Below are 25526 nucleotides of genomic sequence, written 5' to 3'. Positions count from 1 at the left end.
ATTCATTTCCGTGCAGGTGTAGTTTTTATGAACCTAACGAATTGAAAGTTTAAAAAAAGTGATTATCCATCATAAATTTTGTAAACAATTGTATTTAATGTAAATGACTTTTATTTCAATGATATATGTGAGTAGTACAAAAACTAATGTTAATCCGCATGATCAAAGTTGAAATTCGTGTATCTTTTCTAACAATGTACAGTATTCCTTATTTTTCAAGAGTAAAATGTGCAGTACTGTGGTTTAGAAGAGACAAATAATCATTCTACAGTATGATAAATTAGTCACTGGAACAATCTTGCTACTAGGTACATGGTATTATAAAAGCCAAAAATGCAGAAGCAAACATTGATATTTGAAGCTAGGTTTTACATTAACATTGTGTTAGTAATTCATTTTATTTCAACATTATTTTACATGGTTGTCCAACAACATAGGTCAAGTTCCGTTCAGACTGATTGAGACAGGGTGTACCGTAATGGCAAAAATCTGTAAATATGGGTGCGAGGAACGTAAGAGAAGAACATTCCAAAATCATGATCGGCTACCTGGTAAACCTGGATGAAAGAAGGCTACTTGGCAGACCATGGAGATGAAAGGAAAAGTTCACAAGTCATTGATTGACTGGGCACTAAACTTCAATCATCAGAAGACAGGAAATTATAGAGGCATTGGTGTCGAGATCAAATCCCTATTGAGGTTTTAATGGCCAATTAAGCAAGGTAAGGTAAGTTTAGTATGTTGGCCTACTTACCAATGGTACAAATGATTCCGGAGAGTCGAATGTAGGATGCCTTGGAGTCGATGTCCAAGGCGCACATGTGGTCGAGGTAAGAGGCAGCTCCTGCGGCCTGGAGCTGGCTCATGGGTACGCTTGAGCCTTTTGAGTCCATCTAAAGGACAAACAAGGAAAAATAATTTTAGAATATCATTTATGACTGAAATTAGGCTAACTTATGATCTTATCTCTGGATGCTCTTTCCTTACACTCGTACTTTTAAACACCACTTATAAATTGTAAAAATTAAGCTAAAACTATTTATAGTTCTGTACATGATAAGATCACAATAATAAGTTAGGGCCTACTTATAAAAGCAAAAAAATTCTTGAATGTAATCCGTTCCATTACCTCTTGATACAAAAAACGTTTTTGACTCGAAAAAAAAAAAACTTAATGGACACAACACGCTTAGCTGAACGATGTTAGAAACAGTTCCTAGCAAGTCAAAATGAAATCATTTTTATTTAATAATTTGTACAATCTTGAGTAAAATAAACTATAAGGATGAACAAGTGATTCATTAATGTTGAAAAACAGTATTTTATTTGAATTTTTAGTCATTCACAAATTGTCAATCCATGCTAAACTCAATACACACAATTTTACCGAAAAGCTAAAGAATCTAAAGATCTTAACAGTTTAGAACAATATATCTTACTACAGTATGTGCAAAGACCATCCTGTTGGGTAAGTCTGTATGTTTTTGCTGGTATAGATAAAACTACACTCCACAGATATCTTATCATAACAAGCTTGAACAACAATCTAACATCAAGGATAAACACTAGAAGGGGATACAAGTTGCCATGTTATGCCATTGTTTATGTTCTACACCAATATTTTTAATGTTAAACAAAAAATAAACTTAACAATGATTCAGTAATTAGTATACTACAAAATATTATATTTTTTAAACCTGTAAAGCTTAAAAACTCCACTAAGCGTGTTAATCATTTTTTTCACAAATGTTCTATGATGTTAATTTTTTAACATATCCCAATGGAATTTGAGCATTATTGTGTTGAAGATGAAAATAATTTAGGTGGAAGTTAAGTGAAACATCAACAGTTAGAGCTATTAGATGTAATTGGTACCTAATTTAGTAATTTATTCTGTTCTAAAAAAATTTTCCAGGAACTAGAAATTTAAATATTTGTAAGTGATGTAGTGTGGAAAATAGTATTTGCTTTATATACAAATATGAATTTTTTCTTCAAAACATTATTTTCAAGAGAATTTTTTTTTTAGAGAGATTTTTTCGTAAGAGTTCAACTTAGGATGTATTAACTGCATATTTGACTTACAGTACCCCAAATAAATTATAAGTGTAAATAAACTAAAAAAGTATAACTTTGTATTACAAATAAGAAACATTTTAGAAAAACTGTCAATTTTGAATCTGAAAATGGTTCAAATACCTCCGTAAGAGTAATCCTTGCCGTTGGTAAGGCTACAGTGGAGGCAACTAGTTTTGGACCCCAAGACAGACCATCTTCAGGTCATGCAAGGAGTCAAACATAATATCTTTAATTGAAGGTCGTTACCACCACAGTAAATAAAGATTACTGCATACAGGAATATTAACCACTTTAACTTTACAGCAGTACCCAGAGACTAAACAATTTATAAAATGTTTTATTGCTTGTTTTGAAATTGATAATGTTGTTATAAGTTATATAAATTATTAAATAGTTGCATATTTTTTATTTATTAAAGGGAGAGACATAGCAAGCCCTACTAGCCCAAAAGATATTCTGTTATTTTCTATTCATACTAGTATAAGTCAAATTTGTTTCAAAGTTGTCTGGGCCTTTCCGTGCTTTTCTGTAAAAAAACCTCTCAGTGAAAAATCATTTCCAGTCTATATACATTGTTTCAACAAATTTTACAAACATTTTGATTTGTCTTAAGTCTGATGTTCGGCTTATGACATAATATACGATGCAACTCGAGCTATAAATGCAAAAAACAAGAATATTACTGTTATGAGTTGATATCAGAGTGAAACAAAACTACACCAAGCTACTTATGGAAATGAGAGGAAACATCTGGAATAACTATACATCCTGAAACAATGAGTACCGGTATAAAAAATCTAGTTTGAGATATGGGCATACCTGTGTAAAAAGTGAACTATGATAACAAAAGGGGAGCCTGAGTAATATTTAGAAGCTTTCAAACTCCAAAATAAAACACAACAAAATTTCAAAAAAGTAATTATGTATTACTGTTGTTAATATACCAAGGAATAAATTATAAATAGACAATAGTGGTACAGTTGTACAATAGTGCAACAAGATAAAATAAAAAAATGTGCGAGTGAGCGAAAGATAATAGTGTCAGGTGAAAACTAATCAATTAAGTGCAAGTTATGTGCAACACAGGTGCAAACAAAAAATATAACAAGGTGCCGGAAACAATTAACCGTCACACAGTTTACCTGTGCATCTTCAACTTTTTCAGTCCAAACCATTCTGTAGCTGAAAACAACAAAAGAATGAGAAGTGACCACACGAGAGCCTTTGAGTAAAGGCTTAGTGATTGAAATGACCTTGTGAATAACAGTCAGGAGCATTGGGCTTCGGCCCTCTCGGAGACACACTAGACGAAAATAATACTCCTCCACTGCCAGGCTGTTTATAACTTTCAAAACACGTTCCATTCTACACCAACCTGGTGTGAGGTTGGAGCTAAATATTAGTTAGTTTATAGCATTTTGTTATAGTAAGTATTTATTTGATTGATATAAATCATGGCTTTATAAAAGTGAGTATTTTTTACGGAGCTTTAGAATTAGCTATGTATTATGTATGCCATTCCTGTACACATTCAAACACAATTGGAATAGCCGACAAATGATTTGTCATAAAATATTAGATTAATGCTAATATTTCTTTTTAACAAATAATTTGCTGATTAGATGTAGCCCTTTTATAATGTACTCCATAGATGTACTACAGTTGTCAATCGATAATGTGGCACTTTAAAATCCAGTAGTCGACAGTCTTATCTGCGGAAACAAAACAAGCCTAAAGCGATATGTATCCCTCTCCCTCGTACTATACGCACCGTCATTTTGAAGCCAAGTTTCAACAATTTAAATGTAGGTTACTGTTTCGTACCTTTTGATAACTTCAGCAAGTTTTATTGTGACAAATGCAATAGTTATTAGTACTGCAGTAGAAAATTGGTCATCTTGATCAAATGCATTTGAGAAAAACTAATCTCAACCATCCACTGTTTTCAGTATGATCCGACTTCATCCTGGCCTGTTACCTGTCGGATTATCTAGAGACAATTGTACTTTGCAGACTTGAAGTGGACTGACTAAAAGTATTATGTGTTTTAAGTGATAATGTTTTTGAGGGTTAAAGGTATAAGCAAGTAGGCCCTATCGAGTATTTCGTTTTCTTAAGCGGCCAGTAAAAATAACATTTGCTCATGAATAGAGGAACAAATTACGATATAACTAAAAGTTACGTTTTTATTCAAATAAAAAGCACACAAGTCCAACTGGTACATAGCATTACTCACTTAGGTACAACGATATTCCACAGTCTATATATTTCAAAATTGTTCTTCATGTAAGAAATTGTATATCTTCTAAACATCGACACTAAAACCGAGAAAATTTGCAAATTCATAAACATTATAACTAAGCATGAAAGGTTTATTAGCAACACAAACTGGTATAAGAATGCGTTTTAAGATTTTTTTATCGATGTCATCGCTGGTGGCATTTACCTATCAAGGTTTAATATGAATTACAGGCCTATTAAACACATTCTTAAGTTTGAAAATCACATTTAGTTGGAAATGCACTTATAAAAAAAAATAACAGAAGGAAAAAACATTTAGTGGTTCACAAAGATTAGTTACTCAGTTATTTTTCTTTAGCTGCTGATCAATATAATTGTCATTAGTAATATTGTACGGTTTTTATGTTAATATTGAATCGTTTGATTTTTCCTGACAACATCCACAATGTAGGCCTAATGTATTTTAATATGTGAATATATAGGTTTTGAATCGAATTAAAAACATAAAAACACTGTTGAAGTACAGTAGTGAAACTGACCTATGAATATCTAATTCATTTCAGGTTAATATCATAAATATAAAAACATGATGAATTATTAGCCTAATAAATGAAGCAAAGACGAAACCAGGTATTTAAATACTAACCTAGCCAATTTTAACTTCTACAAATAACATTGAGATTTAAATATCAAAAAATAATTAAGAAAGTTTAAACTGCAGGGATCAAGAAATGTTTAAAGATATTCTTTAAACCTAATCTTAGAGGTTCAAGATAAGGGTTTTTATGTGTCAAGCAATAACCTTGACCTTGACCTGCATTTATCATTTATCATTTAATGATAAATGTTCTATTTTAAACGGAATAGTCAGTATCTTAGTATCACCAATTATTAAAAACCTTAGAATAATCTTAACAATAAATAATTAGGCTAATGTTAACCCTCCAAGTGTCCATAGTTTTGGTCTTAATGTCCGCCCATTTATTGTGCAATCGCAGGGTTTTATTAAAATGTATCTTAGAATTTTAAAAACAATGTAAAGTATACTGTTTTATATATAATTTTGTTTGGAAAATTATGGGCTTCAATGTAACATATAAAACATTTAAAAAAAAAATGTTCAACAATTTTTTTGGGGTAATTATTTCTCAAAAATTTTAAAATAAATGAAAAAAAAATTATGTTTGCGCTCGATAAATTGTTATAATTTATAGGTCTACCAATATTTTTAAATAGCCACTTTGTCCAAAATGTTATGAGGATTCCAAAAATATAATAATATAAGGAAGTAGGTTTGCAAATAAATAAGTTATGGGCAAAAAACAGATTTAGTACATAGCGTTTAGCTAAGAATGCATAGCCTAACCATAGCTAGGAATCTGGCTGATAATCTACATCAATATCACTACCTTCTTCTTCAGGATCATCAACCAGTCCTTCAAAATCACTTATATCTTCTTATAATGCGCCACGTATATCACTACTTTTGATTTTTAACACTAAAACAATGATAAACGTAATAAAACACATCAGTCATCGGTGCGAGGTTAACCAAGTTGTTTACAAATACGCACGTCAGCTGTCTGCTACAATATTTTCGGAACTAAAATGAAAAGCGTCTAGAAACAGACATCAGGAGAAAGCTCAGAATCTGCCGAAAACAACGATACCAATCTCGATTCAGTTCAATCTGATTCGTCAGTCCCAGAGCCTTCGCTGTAAACTATGTTTGTGTGTCGCAAAAGCGACGCATAACACCACGGCGGGGGTGTTGTGAGTCGATTACGCGACGCTTAACATTCGGAGGGTTGAATAGCCCATCACCTTGAAAGACAGCCTACTAAAAAAAACCCATAAACCCACCATGGTAAACCAATAACTTTGAATCTATCTCATTCTTATAAAAAAATTGTGGCTGTAACCCGAAAAAATACAATTTAATTTAACTGTTGCTTAATACAATTAACATTAGAATCAGTTGAAGCTAATCCAAGACGACCTGGGACAAAGTACCTATTTTGGTAGTCAACACTTCAGATAATTTGATTAAACCAAAGACTTTTTTAATTCCAAGGTTTTAACTGCCAGAGTAGGCCTAACATCTAAAAATATTGTCATTTAGACATGTTTTAGGCTTGAATCTGATTCAGCTGGTGAATCTGAATCCATGGCTGAATTCACTTTTAACTGAAACAGAGAAGCTATTGAAACGCTTCTGCAATATAGTCCATTAAACACATTCCCTTTCCTGTGCAGTAAGTACATAGCTTTCTTAAGTCATGTAATCCATATAGCTGTATCCATTATAGCCTACTACAGTAGTTGTCCGGAAAACATCACAACACGTTTAATCAGAATTTTTTTATTGCCATAAAAACCAAAACCTTTTCAATCAACTTAGGCTACCGTACTGAAGCCTAAGTTACAGGTTTATAAGTTAACAGGATTTATGTTAATTATCTATCCATTCACTAAACCGTCGCAATCCCAGTTCCAAGGGTGACGGTTACTGTAATAGAGGTTCAACCGTGAGAACCTATTAGATTTTCCATATTCAGCAATCTTAGCGGTATAAGTATTTAGAATCAGACTGTAATAGATTAGATTTCATTGACTAACAAATTAAGAAGAAAAGTGTGGTAGGCCTAATTATATCGATCATGAACGTTTCGCTAATATTATATTTTTTTCACTATTCTTTTGCTAAATAACCTCCTGAATTCAAAAATGATTGTAATTTTCCCAGAAAAGCACCGTTTTCCCGGAAAAGCGGAAAAATAACATTTTAGCGGAAACGGGTCATGAGGCTACTCAAATTAACCGGTAGAGTGAGCTGATCAATAATATGCAAGAATTTACAAGATCCGATTGATATTAATGGAGATAAGGCCGGAAAAGTTCAGTTTTCCCGGAAAAACAACAAAAAATTATTTTATTTAATTTTTAGATTATATTAATATAAATAATATAATCTAACTTTTTAACCTAACCCAACATAACCTAGGCCTAACCTATTAGGAACCTTACTTCTAACCTAGCCTAATATAATATAATCTAACCTAACCTTATCTGACCTAACCCAAACTAACCTTCTACCTATTATTGGCCATTTCGGCACTCGATTTCCTGACGCTTGAGATTCCGGCCGTATCTCTGTTAATATATATTGGATCTTAAAAATTCTTGCATATTCTTTTTCAGCTCACTCACCGGTTAGTTTGAGTACCCTTATGACCCGTTTCCGCAAAAATGTTGTTTTTCCGTTAATAGGCCTATCCATCGGATCTTTAAAATTCTTGCATAAGTTATTCTTTTTCAGCTCACTTTCCTGGTAAATTTGAGTACCCTTATGATGCCTCCGCAAAAATGTTGTTTTTCCGAGGAAGCGGCACTTTTCGGCCGTATCTCCGTTAATATCCATCGGATCTTCAATTCCTGCATATTCTTGTTCAGCTCACTCTACCGGTTAATTTGAGTGAGTCTTACCCTCGACCAATTTCCGCAAAAATGTAGTTTTTCAAATTTTCCGCTTTTCCGGGGAAAATTACAATCATTTTAGAATTCAGGACGTTATTAAGCATAAGAATAGTGAAAAAATATAATTTTAGCAAGATGTCCGTTATCGATACAATTACCAAAAGTGTTACTTAGGCTAACTTAAGTTAGGCCTAGGCCTATAGTTTCACTTGCTTGGTCGCTCCAGACATAGGCCAAGCTTAGTTCCTTAAGAGGGTGAAAAAAAATTAAACCTAGCTGGAATACTTTCAGTGTAAATAAGTAAACATTCTTACAAAATGTCTTTGTCAACACAGTGCTAACAAAAATGGTTAGGCTAGGACAGCATTAGTTGTAAGGTCAAGGGTGTGAACCTTTATAATCTAGACCTACAAAATCTTGTTTATTGATGATGAAACATAGGCCTAGGTTTACCTTATGTTTAATTTGGTTCAAACCAATAAGTTAGTAGCTTAGGTTTTCAGGCATTTCCCTAAAATTACTAAGTAGAGAAAAGGTGTTCAAAATGAGCCCAATAAGTTTAAGAACCTAGGCCTAAACTAAACTAGGACTAAATTAATACCCATGATTTTGATAGTAAATAAATCTTGATGCAAACTAACTAAGACAGCCTTAAGTAAATACCATGACTAAGGTACGAGAAAACTTGTATTCTAAAATTGCAATAGGCCTAGGCCTACAAATGTACAAAAATCTGCCTTCACTTTAACTTCTTGCATAAGACATTAGAGGATACGGTACTTAAAAAATAATACACAAGAATTCTATTCGACACTAAGTTACCTCTGTAGAGTAGGGGCTAGTTTACTTATAAACAAATAATGATCAACAACTTTGCTTGGAAGTAGGCTTATTGGTAGAGGACTTGTGAAGGTCGAGACTACAAGTTATCCAAATTTTGATAAGTTACCCTTCCCTTACCAACTTCAGCAACCGGTAACCTTCAAAAATATACGAACCTTGAAAATGAACAACCACGTGAAGATCAAGGTCGAAACTTAATTAAATTCAAACAATTATTTAAGCAACTTAATTCACAAATCCAGAACAGATCAGTACTTAATTTTGATTTTATAGAATAGAAAAAGAAAACGACTATTTCTTTAAAAGGTACTACACCCACACTGTGCTATGCTATGACTGTGACTGCTGTGAGTGAGTGAGAGTAGAGTACTGAGACTGAGAGTGAGAGTGAGAGTGAGTGTAAGTGTGACTGGCTGTACTGAAGTTTAGTTTAGCAAAAGAGGAACTAAATCGAGTGAAATGAAATATACGGGCAGATCGAATCGGATTGCCTAATAATGTTCCCTGTGATACCTATAAAAATGTATATGCCGATGACTCGAACTTTCGTGTGCATATGAATGGTTCTGTTCTGATGTAGATTTATTAAGTTTGCATGTTAAAGATGTACAGTAGAACCTTGATAAGAAGACCCTCATAGGGATGATGAAAAATATGACTTGTTATGAAGGCTTGTCCTTGTAGAGGTTTGCAATAACATGCAATTAAGGGCAATATAAAATCATGGGTATTTTATAATGACACTTGTTATCAAGGGCCACTTGGTCTTCTCATCAATGTTCCACTGACACTGTATCTTCTAGATATTCTATGGCCCACTGTGTAACGTATTTGACTGGTTAGCAGCAAATTACAAAGAAAAAAAAACAAAATCTTTCACAAAGCTTAATAAACGGTATCAGCATTCTGACACATACTTTCTCCCATAAGTTTGTCAACAACCTTTATCATGTGTAAGCGGTGAGAGTAAATATACGGAATTGGGATTAGTACAATTTTGTTCAGAATTTAAAGGACTACATACAAAATTTTTATCAAAATCGTTCGGGCCATTTTTGTGAAAATCCGATTTTTCCGTTATTTTATGGGGTTTTTATGGGAAAATAACATAATTTACAATAGGCCCTAACTTTTGAACCGTAATTTTTACAGAAATGGGATTTGTACCATTTTGTTCGGAATATAAAAGATCAATAAGATCAATTTATTTCCTGTAAAACTTACAATATACAAGTCATAAAAGACTACAACATAGTACCAAATTTTTATCAACATCGTTCGGGACGTTTTTGGGAAAATCCTACGTTTCCGTTATTTTATGGGGTTTTATGGGAAAATTTCCATTAAAAATTATTTTTTTTATGAAAAAACTATCAAAACTTTAAGGACCATAACATACAATGTTAAATTAAAACAGGATTTTTTTCGATAATCCTATTTTTCGTTATTTAATGGGGGTTTTATGGGAAAATAACATAATTTACCATAACTTTTGAACCGTAATTTTTACAGAAATGGGATTTGTACCATTTTGTTCAGAATTTAAAGGGCTACAACATACTAAATTTTTATCAAAATCGTTCAGGCCATTTTCGAGAAAATCTGATTTTTCCGTTTTTTTTATGGGTTTTCATGGGAAAATCCCCGTTAAAAATCCAAATTTCAAAAAAATTAAAAAAAAACGCCTGGAGATACCATGGATTAGAACCTACATACCAAATTTCATCGAAATCGGACCACAGGTGTAGTCCCTAGCTCTGTACACATCCAGACACACACACACCACACACACACACACACACACACACATCACTTCGAAAACCACTTTTTTGGGTCCAGGGGACTGTAATTGCAATTTACTATAAATAAATAGCTAATAAAAGTGAGTGTAAAAAGTTACAGGAACTGATCACATTGAATAAATAATACCATTTTCAGAATGGCCGCCATTTTGTTTTTAAAATTTAAAAAAATTTGTTGTAGCTTTGTCTTGTTGATTATAAATGTTTGTGCAAAGTTTCAATTTCCTACGTCAAACCATTATGAAGGAAAAAATTAATAAGTGAAAATAACAAAATGGCGGCTATGCGAGTACCTAAAGGACTTCCGGACAATTTAAATATGATATTTAGATATGATTCCTACTCAAGAACAATGCCCTAAAATATTGGTAGAGAGTTCTGAAACACTCTGTATGTCCTCAAAAGTATTACATGGATTGTTAACTGAGGAATCATTTAAAAAGATATTTGATTCATTGTGGTCATCACTTTGGTCATTGTGCTAGACAAAGTAGAATGGGATGAAGAAAAACAATCTGAACCATCAAGTAAATCTGTGTCAGAATATGAATCATATATGTCTGTTAGACCTAAGCTGGGTGATGAAGTAGAGGACCTGGGTGAGGAAGGGTTGCGTTTGAGTAGATAAAGTTGGGGATTGAAGTGTTAAGTTATCATTAATTGGAACAATATTGGTTGTCTGCTGGCTAAAAAACTATTTACATTCTCTTCATCCGATGAAATCTCTTGTTCTGAATAATTCTGCTCTCTATCAACCAGTCTGCGGATGTGCCTTTAAGTTTGGAAACTTTGCAACTACTAAAGGGAAAACTGCGGAATCTGAAAGACCACTTCAACTATTCATACGGAGGTATCATGAAATGCAACACAACAATGTTAGCAAACCATCAAAAACGATAAATACTTTTGAAATTATCTTTACATCACAACATAACAATGGGCCACTTCCAGCTGATTGTGAGTCCCCACAGTACTCTGCTATTCAGTACCAAAATATGTATTTGAGTAGTAGAAGTGAAGCCGTAATGTTTGTGGCATTCAAGGAGGGAGTATAGTGAAAATAAAAAATATCTCAATCTGTTCTATAAACAAAACTCCAGTAATTCCTATTTAACATATATGCTCCTTATATATATGATAACACAAGTTATTTTTTAAATGTAAGTTATTTTTTTAATGTATAAAAAAAGACTTACTCTCCAAACCGTGCAGTTCCTCATTACTTAATCTTAATACATTTGTCATTGGCGAAGAAAAGAACATTAATATCTGGCCTCTCAGTGAAGTAAACTGTAAATATATGAGAATTCCAATGGGTTCTGCTAAATATGCTACAGTGCCTTTGCTCCACAGAGATTAAATTAAAGTTTAACACTTATTACGTTATTATTTATTGTAGTTTTTAGGTCCAACTCATGTATTTATTGCCAGCTTCCTTATTTATATTATTGCACGATTTTTGTAACCACTGATATTAACTTATTATTTGCTACTTATGTATAGTTCATAGTTTGACAAAATTGTATTAATGGAGAAACAGTTGGAATAAATAAATAAATAAACACTTTATGAATGTAATGGAAAAAGCGACAAAGACGGTTTGCATGACAAGAATGTGTCTTTAAAACTTCAAGCAAAGAACTCAAGGCTGTGTGGGTGATGTTGTTGGCATGAGCCCAGTTTGCTAGTTTACTTTCGTATACAGGGTCTTTCAGAACTCTCTACCAATATTTTAGGGCATTGTTCCTAGAAAATGAATAAGTACATAATTTCCTTTTTGACATTTTTAGGTCTTCCTTTTATCTCTTTTTGTAAAAGTTATTTTCCTAAAATTAGAAACACCATAAGCTATAAACATTATAAAAAGCAAAATTGTTTATTAAGGCAGCGGTTCCCAAACCTTTTGGTTTTACGACATACCTACATCTTGGATTTCCTTTCACAACCTACTTAATAATACGGTACTAAATTTGGATAAATAACCTCTGGATCGTTATTAAACATTGTTATAATCTAAGGTTAACCTTACGATCCAATTGATTTAATGTGTTTAAACTTCTAAAAGTTTAGCTTAGCCTAGGACTGACGATAATGCTCCGGTGTAGAAACCTAGTTCTCCACATTAAATCAATTGGATCGTAAGGTAGCCTTAGATTATAACAACGGTACGGTACTAAAATTATCTTAATTACTTTTCATCATCACGTTTTTGTTATTTAAGAAAAAGTTTAATGAACATTGTTGCGTAGTGAGGATAATTGTTTTGGAAGATGGTGTTATTTAAAATACAATAGCCTATCTAATCGCAACCACTATTATTTCAGAAAATAAAAATTATTGAGAGTTTATACACCATGTGGAGGATGCCCTCTCCCAGAAATACAGCGTACATTGTTTTTAACCTAATTAGGCCTGCCCCTATTTGATACTATAGGCCTACTGAATTGATACAATTTTTCTTTTGTAAAGCATAAATCACCTCAACATTGAGCATGCACTTTTTTGTTGACAAGTTAGAATACAAGTTAGGCCTAACTCATTTAATGAATGATTGTATACCGTCTTATGACTAGAATTTGTTTACAATATGAATAATTTTACAAAATTAAACAAACTTACACTAAAAAAAGTACAAATAGGCCTACAAAAAAAATATTTTTTGTACATTTCTGTTTAAAATCTCAAACTCTGGTATCAACAAAATCAATGAGCCAGATGCAATCCAACATAAATCGTTGTAAGTTATGAGAACTTAAGTTATCCAATGCAATTTTCATAAGTTAATAAACTGATCATTAATCCGATAATTTATCATAGGTACGGAACTCTGCAGAACTGTACTTAGGCCTAGTTATCTTGAGTTAGTGTATAATAAAATTAGGCAAAATCTTTCAAAACCGTTGATGAAATTTTCTTGTTTCATACCTTACGAAGGCTTATAAGCTAGCTTTTTTTAAAATTTAACTAGCCTAAATAGTCAAATTTATTTACATCGCTTTGTCGTAGACTGAGAAATACAAGATGTTTAAATTAAGTTAAGTTCATGCTATTTCAGTTAAGTTCATGCTATTTCAGTTAAGTTCATGCTATTTCAGTTAAGTTCATGCTATTTCAGTTAAGTTAATGCTACCTCAGGGTAGACTTCCATTAATTAAGTGGGGCCAAAAACAATCGAAAGAATATATCAGTCGATATATCGATTATTTCATTCGATATAACCCTTAACTAACCAAATGAAATAATCAATAAGTTAAGTTACAGTCAAGTAGAGACTTTTGTCTACTTAGGAAGTGTTAGTAGCAGCAGATGGAGGAGGAGCTGGAGATAATGTTAAAATAAGAATAAGGAAAGCAAACGCAGCTTTTTTCCAACTAAAACCTGTTTGGAAAAGTAGAAACATCTCACTCCACACCAAAATTTGAATATTCAACACTAATGTTAAAGCGGTCCTGCTTTATGCTTGTGAAACATGGAAAGTTGACAACAAAATTACCTCCCAACTGCAAGCATAAATAAATGCTTGAGAAAGATAAACTGAATATGGTGGCCTGACAGAATAACAAACGAAGACGTGGAAAAGAAGTGGCCAAATGCCAATCCATATAGAAATCAGAAGAAGAAGATGGAACTGGATTGGGCATACCTTAAGAAAACCAGATGGCGCAATAAAGAAGAAGGCCCTAACATAGAACTCTCAAGGAGCAAGGCGTAGAGGTCAGCCAAGAAACACTTGGAGGAGAACGGTTGAAAAGGAGGTAGCTACGGAGGGAAAGACCTGGGGGGAGCTCAGAAGACTGGCGGGAGAAAGACAGGCTGGAGACGTCTCGTGGACGCCCTATGTTCTGATCGGAACGACAGGAATTAAGTAAAGTAAGTTACAGTAGAGCGTCAAAAGTCCGAACCAATTAGGACCGTAGGTAGTTCATATTACCGATTAGTTTGGATTTTCAAACACAACCTATAAATGCCTAATAGACGTATAATTAGGCCTACAGTATTAATAATACCATTTTACTTTTTGTACCGGTTTAAACACAGCCTGACGATGGAAACCTAGTTTCCGAAAGCGCTTGTGATGAAAACAATTGATTATAACTTATATTGGCCTTTTTGAACTCTTTAGTTATAAATTTTATTAAACTCCAAAAGTTGAATTTACTTCTTATATGAAGTTTAAACGACTTTGACCAGCAATATTTTTGTTATTGGCAAGAAAAAACAAGAATCACGGTATTTGGGCGAGTCACGGTAACTTATTTGGCAAATTACCTTATATTTTCATTTTTTTGTTTTTGGCCCCACTTATGAAAGTGAGACCAAAAACATTTAACTTAGGCCAAGCTATAAGTTAAGCCGAGAGACTATTGCCCCCCTCTCCACCTAAACCATCTGAAAGCTCTTGCACCCCTGGGCATGGGCCCATTTATAAAAGCAGTCTTGGCAGGGCCGCGTTAAGGGTCAGTGGAGCCCTGGGCAAACCCAAAAGCAGTGCCCCCTTTTTTCCTTGTGCAGGCAGGCGGTGGTTGAGGGGCACCCGGTGGGCGCCCCCAAACCTCCGGCGCCCCTGGGCATATGCCCAGTCTGCCCGTTTATAAAAGTGGGCCTGAGTCTTGGACTAATTAACTTACGGCTGCACTTTACTTTACGTCCTACACTCATTTGAATGAAAATATCGATTGATATATCGATTATATCATTCGATATATCAAGTTTGGTTAGTTAAGTTAAAACGTAACCTAACTAACCGAATGAAATAATCGATATATCAAATTATCTATAACTTATATCGATACTTTCATATCGGATGAGTGTAGGACGTAAAGTAAAGTGCAGCCCTAAATACATATGTTAAGTTTGTGAGGGAAGTTCCATGTGTGTGTCGATTTCGTTATCTTATCGCCAAAGATAGTTCAGCAGTGCTGGGTTTAAATTTCCAGGGGTCGATGTGAATCAACAAAATATTGTAATTCTGAAATTCCACTCAGTATTAAGTTCGTTTAGAATAATCTAAAGTATCAATAGTCTGTGTTCAATCAAATTCCTTTAATGAAAATGAGTTGTCGCTATTCACTCATCATCGTTACCCTATCAGACGCAGAAGAAAACGTTGTCGTGTATAATCTATGTGCCGTGTTATTTGTTAATTCAATTCTCGCGTTAGAATCTATTTAAAGAATTAGGTGCGATAGCTTGTACAGCTAGCTAGGATGCTAATGTTCTTCGAGCAAACTAGGGTCGGTATCAAAGGTTATAGGATCAAACTAAACCTTGCTACGCTCCGATCGTTACCCTAACCCCACGCAAATGCGCTCGAAACAACAAATACCCCTGCCGCAGCAAACCTGCAGTCTAAGCGAATTTCAACTTGTCTGATTACATTTTTACTAAAATATTTCCATATATAAGACATATTTATTCTCAATTTAAATAACATTAGATTTAACGAGTGCTTAGGTTTCCTGCTACAGGGAAGGTAAAAAGCGTTTTTCGACCATAAGTCAATAGTATAGGATGAAATAAATAAATTTGCGCAATTATATCAATATATATCCATAAACAAGTAAACCACAACAGTTTTCATTTTCTCCATAAGAATAACATGGGAATTTTAAATTTGTACTTTTTTTTATTTTCTCCGTAACCATTAGGCATACATCAATGCTTCAATATACTAAATTATTTACTTTTTTAAGCTCTACAAAATGGTTGGGAAAAAAATTCCAAAATTTTATGTTTTTAGGGTCAAAAATGGGAAAACCCATTTTTACCCCATAAAACCCCCCATAAACCCCTGTTCCCATGGTCCGATCATGCTGGTTCGCTAACTCGTTCAAATAAATGTAGGTTTACACGTTTATACCAAATTTCATCGAAATCAGAAAATTTTTGTTCGAGTTATCGTGCTGACGGACACACATACTGTATATATATATAAATATATATATATATATATATGAATTTGAACGGATGGCGTTTTTGGCCTCTGGGGACATCAAAATGAAAAAGTAAATCGGTCCGGATCTTACCATGAGACCTACGGTAATAGCTTATTCCCTATATGGGAAATTCGCTAAAAGGTTAAGGGTTGATAGCCTGCACAGCTAACTAGGATGCTGAATATACTTCAGCAATCTGGGATAGGTTACGGTAGGTTAATCGTTACCCAAACGCCCGTAAGGACCTCGTTCGATACCCTAAACCCCCGCAAATGCGCTCTAAACAACAAAAAAGTTAAGGATGGATAGCCTGCACAGCTAAGTAGGATGCTGAATACTCTTCAAGCAAAATAGGATAGGTTACGGTAGGTTAATCGTCACCCAAATGCCCGTATGAACCCCGTTCGCTACCCTAAACCCCCGCAAATGCGCTCTAAACAACAAAAAGGTTAAGGATAGATAGCCTGCACATCTAACTAGGATGCTGAATATACTTCAGCAATTTAGGATAGGTTACGGTAGGTTAGTCGTTACCTAAACGCCCGTATACACCTCGCTCGCTACCCTAACCCACGCAAATGTGCTCTAAACAACAAAAAGGTCAAGGGTAGATAGCCTGCACAGCTAACTGGGATGCTGAATATACTTCAGCAATCTAGGATAGGTTTTGGTAGGTTAATTTGGTTAACTAGACCCCCCACTATCCTTTAAAGATCCCAATTAATCAACAGGCTAACGACATAAATTTGCGTATATAACAGTATATAACAGGCGAGCACTAAAACAGCTATCCTTAGCTATTTATAAAACAGCTATTTATATTTACGCAACTGTTAAAGTAAATCAAGTTGGATAATAATAATAAGTATTATTTTTATACAAAATAAAGATATTATTTAACCAATCAGTTGTTATTAGCTATCGGCTATTCAGATGTGTAGTGAATACAAGAGCAAAATTGAGCAAAATCAAAATGCTATAGGCTAGTCAATGTCGATGATTCAATCACTAGCAACTATAATCAACGGCTAACTATAAAATATTATTCCGGTAGTAGATTCGGTGTGAACTTCGATAGTTACCGATACCAATACGATTGATAGTTCAGATCAGACTCAAAATAATAACAAAGCGTCGAGCAAAACATTGTTGTGTTGTGCGTGGCAAATAGGCTATGTCGCTGGTAAATCGTTAACACCTTATAGCTAATTGTGTCTCGTAACTCTCTCTATGTTTTAATTAAATACCAGAAATTCGTTAAGCATACAATATAGGGTAGTAGGCTATAGAATGGCGTACACTGCCCAAAGGATGCTGCTTGTACTTCAGCAAAAGGAGGGGTGTTTGGAAGGCAACATTGAGTTTATATGACGTTATATTACACAAGCTTAGGCTATTGTCACCCTCAAATTATATAGTTCTCCAAAAACAACTAGGCTAAGGCTTTTAACCTATTAAATCACTCCTTAACTGCGATACAAGAGGGTTTAGGTAATTGAGTAGTGTATTCCGCCCAAAGGATGCTACTTGTACTTCAGCCAAAGGAGGGATATTGGAAGGTGACACAGAGTTTATGTAATATAAGCTGTGTAGGTAAAAATCCTTTAAAACACTCAATTGGCCTTACTAAACTTTTGCTTTCCTCAATAGCCTAGTGTATGCTAACTCGTTTGGACTTTATATAGCTAGTCGGCAAAATTTCTTTAACTTCAAGACTAATTAGGCTATTTCACAATTTAAAATCTAAATTAAATTGCAAAAAATACCAATTGATCACTGATCAAAATCGAAACCTCGTTTATCGTGAACAAATTATCGCAAATCAATTATTCAACATCGATCGTGAATATCCAAACGTAAAACAACTACTTAGTTTCCCTGAATCATAAAATGATGTCAAGTAAGAACTAAACCTTGGAGACAGACGTGTTGATCGGGTCACGAAATGGCACAGACTGTCCGGCGGCGCCCGGTCCTAGTGGTTTTGTTGCACGTCTGGGCCGGTAATACGCAGAAACCAGTTTTGGCAGTCTGACTCGGCATCGGCAGTGGCTACATCGGTGCTCGCGATAACTACTTGAGCCTCGCCTCACCATGCTTAACCTCAAAATCCTAGGTCGTTCGTACTACCTGGCTGATCCTCGATTAAATAAAACCAATTTTGTCTTGCGATCTCATTCGTGACACGATGAAAAAAAGGTGAGGTGTAAAAAATCAACCCTTACAAGTTACAATTCCTAACGGTTAATTTTTTAACTTAGGCCTATCTCAGTTATTTTAAATTAAGTTAACTTACTGCTTGCTATTTTAAACTTAGGCCTAAGTTACTTAGATATGGTATAGGCCTAACCTTGGTACACACACACATTCTGATAAAAAGACCTCTGCAAGTAGGCCTAGGCCTGAATTAACCTACCTAGGCTAGGCCTAGGCCTAAGCTAAGTTAGGGCTAGGCCTATTGAAATGAGGGTTTTTATGATCACTAAGGTTACCTTGGTTCATAAACTTTTTAAATTTGACCATTTAACTTAAGTGTGATTAATATCCATCTAGGCCTACTTCATTAAAAATGTCTCAAGTAGCCTAGGCTATCATGTAGCTTGACTACAGGGATCATTTAATGTTAACCGGGATATTAAGATAGCGGTAAAAACTTAAATGGATTAGTAACAATTATAGGATACAGCAATCTTACAAAAAAATATAATATAAGTAAGATACACTAAATTTAGAGTAATTTCACTTACCTCTCAATTCCTTCTACGGATTCGTGCACCTGCAGCCAGGAAGGACGCTGACCAAAAGACCAACCGACGCCAAGCCAAGGACAAATTTCCGCGTCAAACGGAACCGGAAGGTGAAGAAAAGAAAACTCACACGGACCCAAAGTGAGTGACTAGCGTCTAGATACTCAGAGCAACGAGTCGGCTCACCGGAGCAACAGTCGTGGTGGGGAGCTGGGAGGAACAATGACGTCATTACTTAATCCAACCCTTCATCGTGAGTAGAGCTCTTAGCTGGAACGATGAGGTTATCACTTACCTCCAGCAAGTGTGTTTTTGAGTAAAATATTGATAGCTTAGTACAAAATAAATAAATTTGCCAAGTTTGATCAAAATATATCCATAAACAAGCAAACTACAACATTTGGCAATATACTCCATAAGGAATAACATGGTAATTTTAAATTTACAATTGTTTTAATTTCTCCGTTACTAATAACCGAACAAAAATACTTTTACATACTAAATTATTTACTTTTTTAAGCTCTTTAAAAAAGTCTAAAGAGAAATTGGGAAATTTTGTGTTTTGAGGGTCAAAAGTGAGAAAAACCAATTTTTACCCCATAAAACCCCCCGTAAAGCCCCGTTCCCATGGTCCGATCATGCTGGTTCGCGAACTCATTCAAGTTTATCCCGCTTTACACCTTTAAACTAAATTTCATCAAAATCGGACAAAAATTTCTCAAGTTATCACGTTCACGGACGTATATATATATCTGTATATATATATATATATATATACATATATAAAAATTTGAACGAATGGTGTTTTTGGCCTCTGGGGACATCAAAATGAAAAAGTAAATCGATCCCGGGTCTAGGTCTTACCGTGCCACCTACGGTAATAGCTACTTCCCTATAGGGAAATTCGCTAAAAGTAGGATATCCATCGGATGTCCACACGATATCCGGGAAATCCAGGATGGCCCACGGACATCCTAAATGTCCCGGGTTATTGCGGATATCTCTAAGATATCCTTATAATCCCGGGATTTGGATAGGATATGTGGGACTTAAATAGGATATCCTGCGGACGTTGTGTGCTGTGTGGGTTGTCGTCCACTTTCACGCTCCCGTATGGGTGCCACCACGGCCGCCTTTAACTCCAGGCCGTAGCCTTCAAAATATTTTCTTTGGTATTTTTTTGGCATTTTTTTATGGTTTGTGATTCAGCTGTTTTGTTTGGAAGCAGCTAATGGTATTTGTGTATTTACGAAAGATTGGTTACTGGACTATGACAATATTGACTCCACTTAAAATGTACAGACATAGATTTTTAATTCATATTGTTTCGGTTTTCAATTCTGTATGTTTTATTTTCAATATTTTAATAAATTTAGGTTCATAAATTTAAATTTGAATCAATAAAGTGCAAATTAATGAGCTGATGTCACCTGTCTGCCATGTTATCTTTTGGGACGTCTGTCATTAATCAACACCACTTACGACGTTGCCAATTCTACCAGGCCATGGCCTGTAGTTAAAGGTGGCCGTGGTGTCAACCCGTAAAGGAGCCACCACCTTTAACATCTTTTATTTGTGGCAGTTTGTCGTGGTGGCACTTTGACACGCTCCTATCTCTCATAGAGAAAGTAACCACAACTTGTGTGCCTTGATGTTTCATGGCTTTTTTAGCGAATTTCCTCTATAGGGAATAAGCTATTATCGTAGTACTCATGGTAAGACCTAGAGCCGGGACCGATTTGATTTTTCATTTTGAGGTCCCTAGAGACCAAAAACACCATCCATTCATATTCATATACATAACACCCATATTGGATATATATATATATATATATATACGTGCTCGTTAGCGCGATAACTCGAGCAAAAATCATCATATTTTGATGAAATTTGGTACAAACGTGTAAACCTACATTTATTCGAACGAGTTCGCGAACAAGTATGATCGGACAATGGGAATAGGGTTTTATGGAGTAAAAATAGGGTTTTCCCATTTTTACCCCAAAAACTTAAAATTTAGCATTTTCTTTCTAAACCATTTTGTAGAGCTTAAAAAAACAAATAATTTGGTATATTGAAGCGTTATTATGCGCCTAATGGTTACGGAGAAAGTTTCAAAATACCCCCGCCGCAGCAAACCTGCCGACTAAGCGAATTTCCATTTGTCTGAATTGATTTTCAATTAAATCTATTTAAATAACATTAGGTTTAATGAGTACCTAGGTTTGCTGCTACATGGAAATTAATAAAATGTTTTTTTTTGTAAAAGATTAATAGCTTAGTATAAAATAAATAACTTTGCCAAGTTTGATCAAAATATATCCATAAAAAAGCAAACTAACTTACAACATTTTACAATATTCTCCATAAGAATAACATGGGAATTTTAAATTTAAATTTTTTTGAATTTTCTCTATGACCAATAACTGTACAAAAACACTTTGATATATTAAATTATTTGTTTTTTAAGCTCTTTAAAAAGGTCTAGAGAGAAATTGGGAAATTTTGTGTTTTGAGGGTCAAAAATTAGAAAAAACATTTTTTACCCCATAAAAGCCCCCTTAAAACCCCGTTCCCATGGTCCGATCATGCCGGTTTGCGGACTCATTCAAGTTTATCTCGCCTTACACCTTTAAACCAAATTTCATCAAAATCGGACAAAAATTACTCAAGTTATCACGTTCACGGACGTGTATATATATATACATATATAAAAATTTGAACGAATGGTGTTTTTGGCCTCTGGGGACATCAAAATGAAAAAGTAAATCGGTCCCGGGCCTAGGTCATACCGTGCCACCTACGGTAATAGCTACTTCCCTATAGGGAAATTCGCTAAAACTGTAAATTTAAAATTCCCATGTTATTCTTATGGAGAATAAGTAAGCTGTTGTAGTTTGCTTGTTATGATCATATTTTGATCAAATTTGGAAAATGCATTCATTTCATCCTAAACTATTAACATTTTACAAAACAACACCTTTTTACCGTCCCTGCTGTTGCAGCAAACTTAAGTACTAGTTAAACTAATGTTATTTATTCTTATAGGGAATAAAATGTGATATTTTTAAGGAGACATTTTAGTGTAAATCCTATCAGGCAAATGGAAATTCGCTTAGACTGCAGGTTTGCTGTGGCGGGGGTATTTTATCATCATAACCTAGCCATTGGCTTTACAAACAAGAAAAAAGTAACCATAATAATAACATAACCTAACCTATAAGAACTAAGAACCAAGAACGAAACGAAGTAACGATACCGAAGAACTAAGAAGTTAAGTAAGTATTACCTACTTAATGCATTACTGCATTAGTCCTACAATTATTATACTTGTTTGAGAAGATTTTTTTAGTATCTTTCTCTGAAACTCTGATTGAAATTCATTACCGTTGATTACAGTACAACATAGGCTAGGATATTTACTAGGCCTAGCTGATTTTTAAAAACAGGAAAGATACAGGAAGATCTTTGTTTTCTTGTTGCCAAGACTGACTGATAAGGGTTATGAATGAGTCCAATGCTATAAATTTTCAACCATAGTCTTTAAATGTAAATATAGAGACAGCATGAACATGTCGGATCAACAAGAGGATACATTGAACCAAGTTGATGCGTTTTTAATGGGCACAGAAGATAATAATTTTGACATGGAATGCTCTGATGAAGAATTCAGACCGAAAGATGGAGTGCCTTGGGAACCTTTACCAGATGAAATAGCAGAATTATTTGATAGAATAGACAGAGGCGTACCCATTGATATAGAATGGACCACTCCTGGAAGACGTCCTCCTACCCCAACCCCTAAGTTTGACTCTCAAAACGAGGAAGACAATGTCGATGAACATAGGCCTGAGGAGAAATCTGATTTTGATTTTCAAGATGAAATGTCCAATTTGAAGTTATCAGCGAAAGCTATCAGGCCTGTGGGATCTGAGGCTGGACCAAGAGGAAGTGCTAAGAAAAAAACAGTTAGTCTCGATGCAATCTTATCAAACATGGCTAGGCACAGAAAACTTGATATGATGGAAGATGATGATGAAGACCCTTTACCCTAGACTTGCTTTGGTAAACAATATATTTAGAGACTGACTGTTAACGTTTCAGTGTACTTGTTGTGTTATTTACTTTTCCAAAGACTTAAGAAGTTATTACTAAAAGTTATCCTATAGCCTAGTTTATTTTAGTAGGCCTACCGCTTTTTCAAAATATGGCTTAACTTTCATATGGACTAAGTGGTCTCTGTAAATAGCACATTTTATAAGTTTACTGTTATAGGTAGGCCTAGGCATATTCCATTCTTGTGTTGTTTATTAAATTGAAATATTTTTAATAATTTTGCCAGTCTATGATTTCAAACCTAAAATTCATGCCATCATTAGTAAGAATTGTAAATTTAAGTTATAAAGGTACGTACTCTCAAATTATAGGAAATTTTGCTGCAGATAATTAAGTAAATGAATACGCAACCACAGAATAGTAATTAACCATATACACCATTGTGTCTACATTTTACATGGAGAAGATAAGGCGAGCGTTTCCACCTTTGGTTTTTAATGGCCTCATTTAAATTGTAATTTTCTAAAAAAGGCCTTTTCCCTTCAGTTACCTAACAATGTACATGTTCTCTCACTGATTTGAGAAAGCAAAGTAGCCAATTCGCTCATCAGTGAGACAATGTTAACATTGTACAATGTTTCTTTTCCTACGGTTACCTAACAATGTACATGTTCTCTCACTGATTTGAGAAAGCAAAGTGGCCAATTCGCTCATCAGTGAGACAATGCGGTTAACGTTGTCTCACTCTAATTACTTTGTCTCACTCCAGATTTGCAACGTGAAGCCACGAAATAGTGAGCGCGTAACATGCAGACAAGGTCGTATGTGCGCAAAATACGTTGGCAGCACTGGCTGTAAATCAGCTGTTGTACTGTTGTATTTGTCACTTCACATTAAATGTTATATTAAAAGTTCACTTCTGTGTAAAAATATGTTACGTTTCTTCACCAATTTATTTGTTTTATGGTAACTGTAGGAAAAATATAATGTGCAACTCGAGTGCAAAGTGCAATCGCCTCACTCGAGAAACCATTACTCATTCGCCTACGGCTCGTGAGTAAGGATTTCTCTCGAGTTGGGCAATTGCTCACTTTGTTCACTAGTTGCACAAATAACTATTACTTTCACTCTTTATATTTTAATACAATCAACTACCTATACAAATACACAGTATCAGCAATCTGACACATACTTTCTCCCATTAGCTTGTTAACAACCTTTATCATGGGCAAGCAATGAGAGTAACTAACTAGGCTACTATGATATTTAACAGGTAGGCCTAAAATCACAAAAGTTGCATTTAACTTTTGAACCGTTACGAGTATTTTTACAGAAAGAGGGAGTTGCACTATTTTGTTTAGAATTAATTTATAAGGACCATTAAAATCAAATTTCAATCAGAATCAGTTTTTTAAATCCATTTTTCTGTTTTTTCATGGGTTTTTATGGGAAAATAACATAAGTTAAGTTACATTAACTTTTGAACTGTAATTTTTACAGAAATGGGGGGTTGCACTATGTTGTTAAGAATTATAAGGACCATCACATATAATTTGTGTATTATTCCATCTTCAAGAACAAATAATTAATCAATTTGTTTACCTTATGGTTGCCAGATTCTTGAACAATTGTGGATTTCTTGCTCTATGATCATTTCGCCACAGGTGTGGCATCTTCAGGAGCACAGTTTATATTACATAATACAAGCACTATTTACACATACTTACATTTTCGCACGGATGACTGTTCACGGTACGGATGTAGGTACTCGAGCGCGTGCGCGGACCGGAGGCACTACATGTGTCTCTATTAGACTTTGACTGACAACTCAAATGTGTCTAATAGTGACACATGTAGTGCCTCCGGTCCGTGCACACGCTCGAGTACCTACGTCCGTACCGTGAACAGTCATCCGTGCGAAAATGTAAATATGTGTAAATAGTGCTTGTATTATGTAATATAAACTGTGCTCCTGAAGATGCCACACCTGTGGCGAAATGATCATAGAGCAAGAAATCCACAATTGTTCAAGAATCTGGCAACCATAAGGTAAACCAATTGACCATCACATACTAATTTCAATCAAAACCGCCTTTTTTTCGGAAATACAACTTCCTCTTATTTTATGAGTTTTTTTTATAGGAAAATAGCATAGTTAACGATAACTTTTTAAAATCAAAATTTTGAAAGGAATGGGAGTTCTATCATTTTGTTCAGAATTTAAAGGGCTACAACATTCTTAATCTTTATCAAAATTGATCAGGCCATTTTCAAGAAAATCTGATTTTCCCTTTATTTTTTGTGTTTTTATGAGAAAATCACCATTAAAAAGGTACTTTCCTGTT

General features: G+C 34.4%; 2 protein-coding genes across 9 annotated transcripts in view; one reads left to right on the top strand and one right to left on the bottom strand.

The window, feature by feature from the left end:
- The window catches only part of LOC128998041 (pyruvate kinase-like), a 62944-nt gene extending 53990 nt beyond the window's left edge, over positions 1-8954 (bottom strand). For 3 of the 8 annotated variants that reach the window (XR_008491180.1, XR_008491181.1, XM_054423997.1), the window contains exons 1-2: positions 3222-3355; positions 755-893 (exon numbers count right to left, since the gene is read on the bottom strand). Coding sequence is in view for 6 of the 8 variants with exons in the window: in XM_054423997.1 (XP_054279972.1) it covers positions 755-893; positions 3222-3254 (172 nt within the window). In the remaining 2 variants the exon portion in view is untranslated. Of the gene's footprint in view, positions 1-754; positions 894-1439; positions 1512-3221; positions 3356-8619; positions 8713-8795 lie in introns of those variants that run through there. The other 5 variants (XM_054423993.1, XM_054423992.1, XM_054423995.1 and 2 more) reach the window with 5 other exon arrangements.
- A 13365-nt stretch (positions 8955-22319) lies between these two features.
- LOC128998381 (PAXIP1-associated glutamate-rich protein 1) lies at positions 22320-23459 on the top strand. The gene has a single exon (XM_054424494.1). It carries the CDS (start codon positions 22692-22694, stop codon positions 23178-23180), a length of 489 nt encoding a protein of 162 aa, XP_054280469.1. The 5' UTR covers positions 22320-22691; the 3' UTR covers positions 23181-23459.
- Positions 23460-25526: the final 2067 nt, after the last annotated feature.

This window comes from Macrosteles quadrilineatus, unplaced genomic scaffold (assembly GCF_028750875.1).
Source record: "Macrosteles quadrilineatus isolate MER2022 unplaced genomic scaffold, UCM_ALF_1.0 Scaffold_7__1_contigs__length_78375512, whole genome shotgun sequence".
NCBI lineage: Eukaryota > Metazoa > Arthropoda > Insecta > Hemiptera > Cicadellidae > Macrosteles > Macrosteles quadrilineatus.
The sequence above is the reverse complement of the archived record's forward strand: the minus strand, read 5'-3'. Positions and strand labels throughout refer to the sequence as shown.

Coding starts and splice junctions, on each gene's coding strand:
- LOC128998381 (XM_054424494.1), top strand. CDS start 22,692: ATGAACATGTCGGATCAACAAGAGGATACATTGAACCAAGTTGATGCG.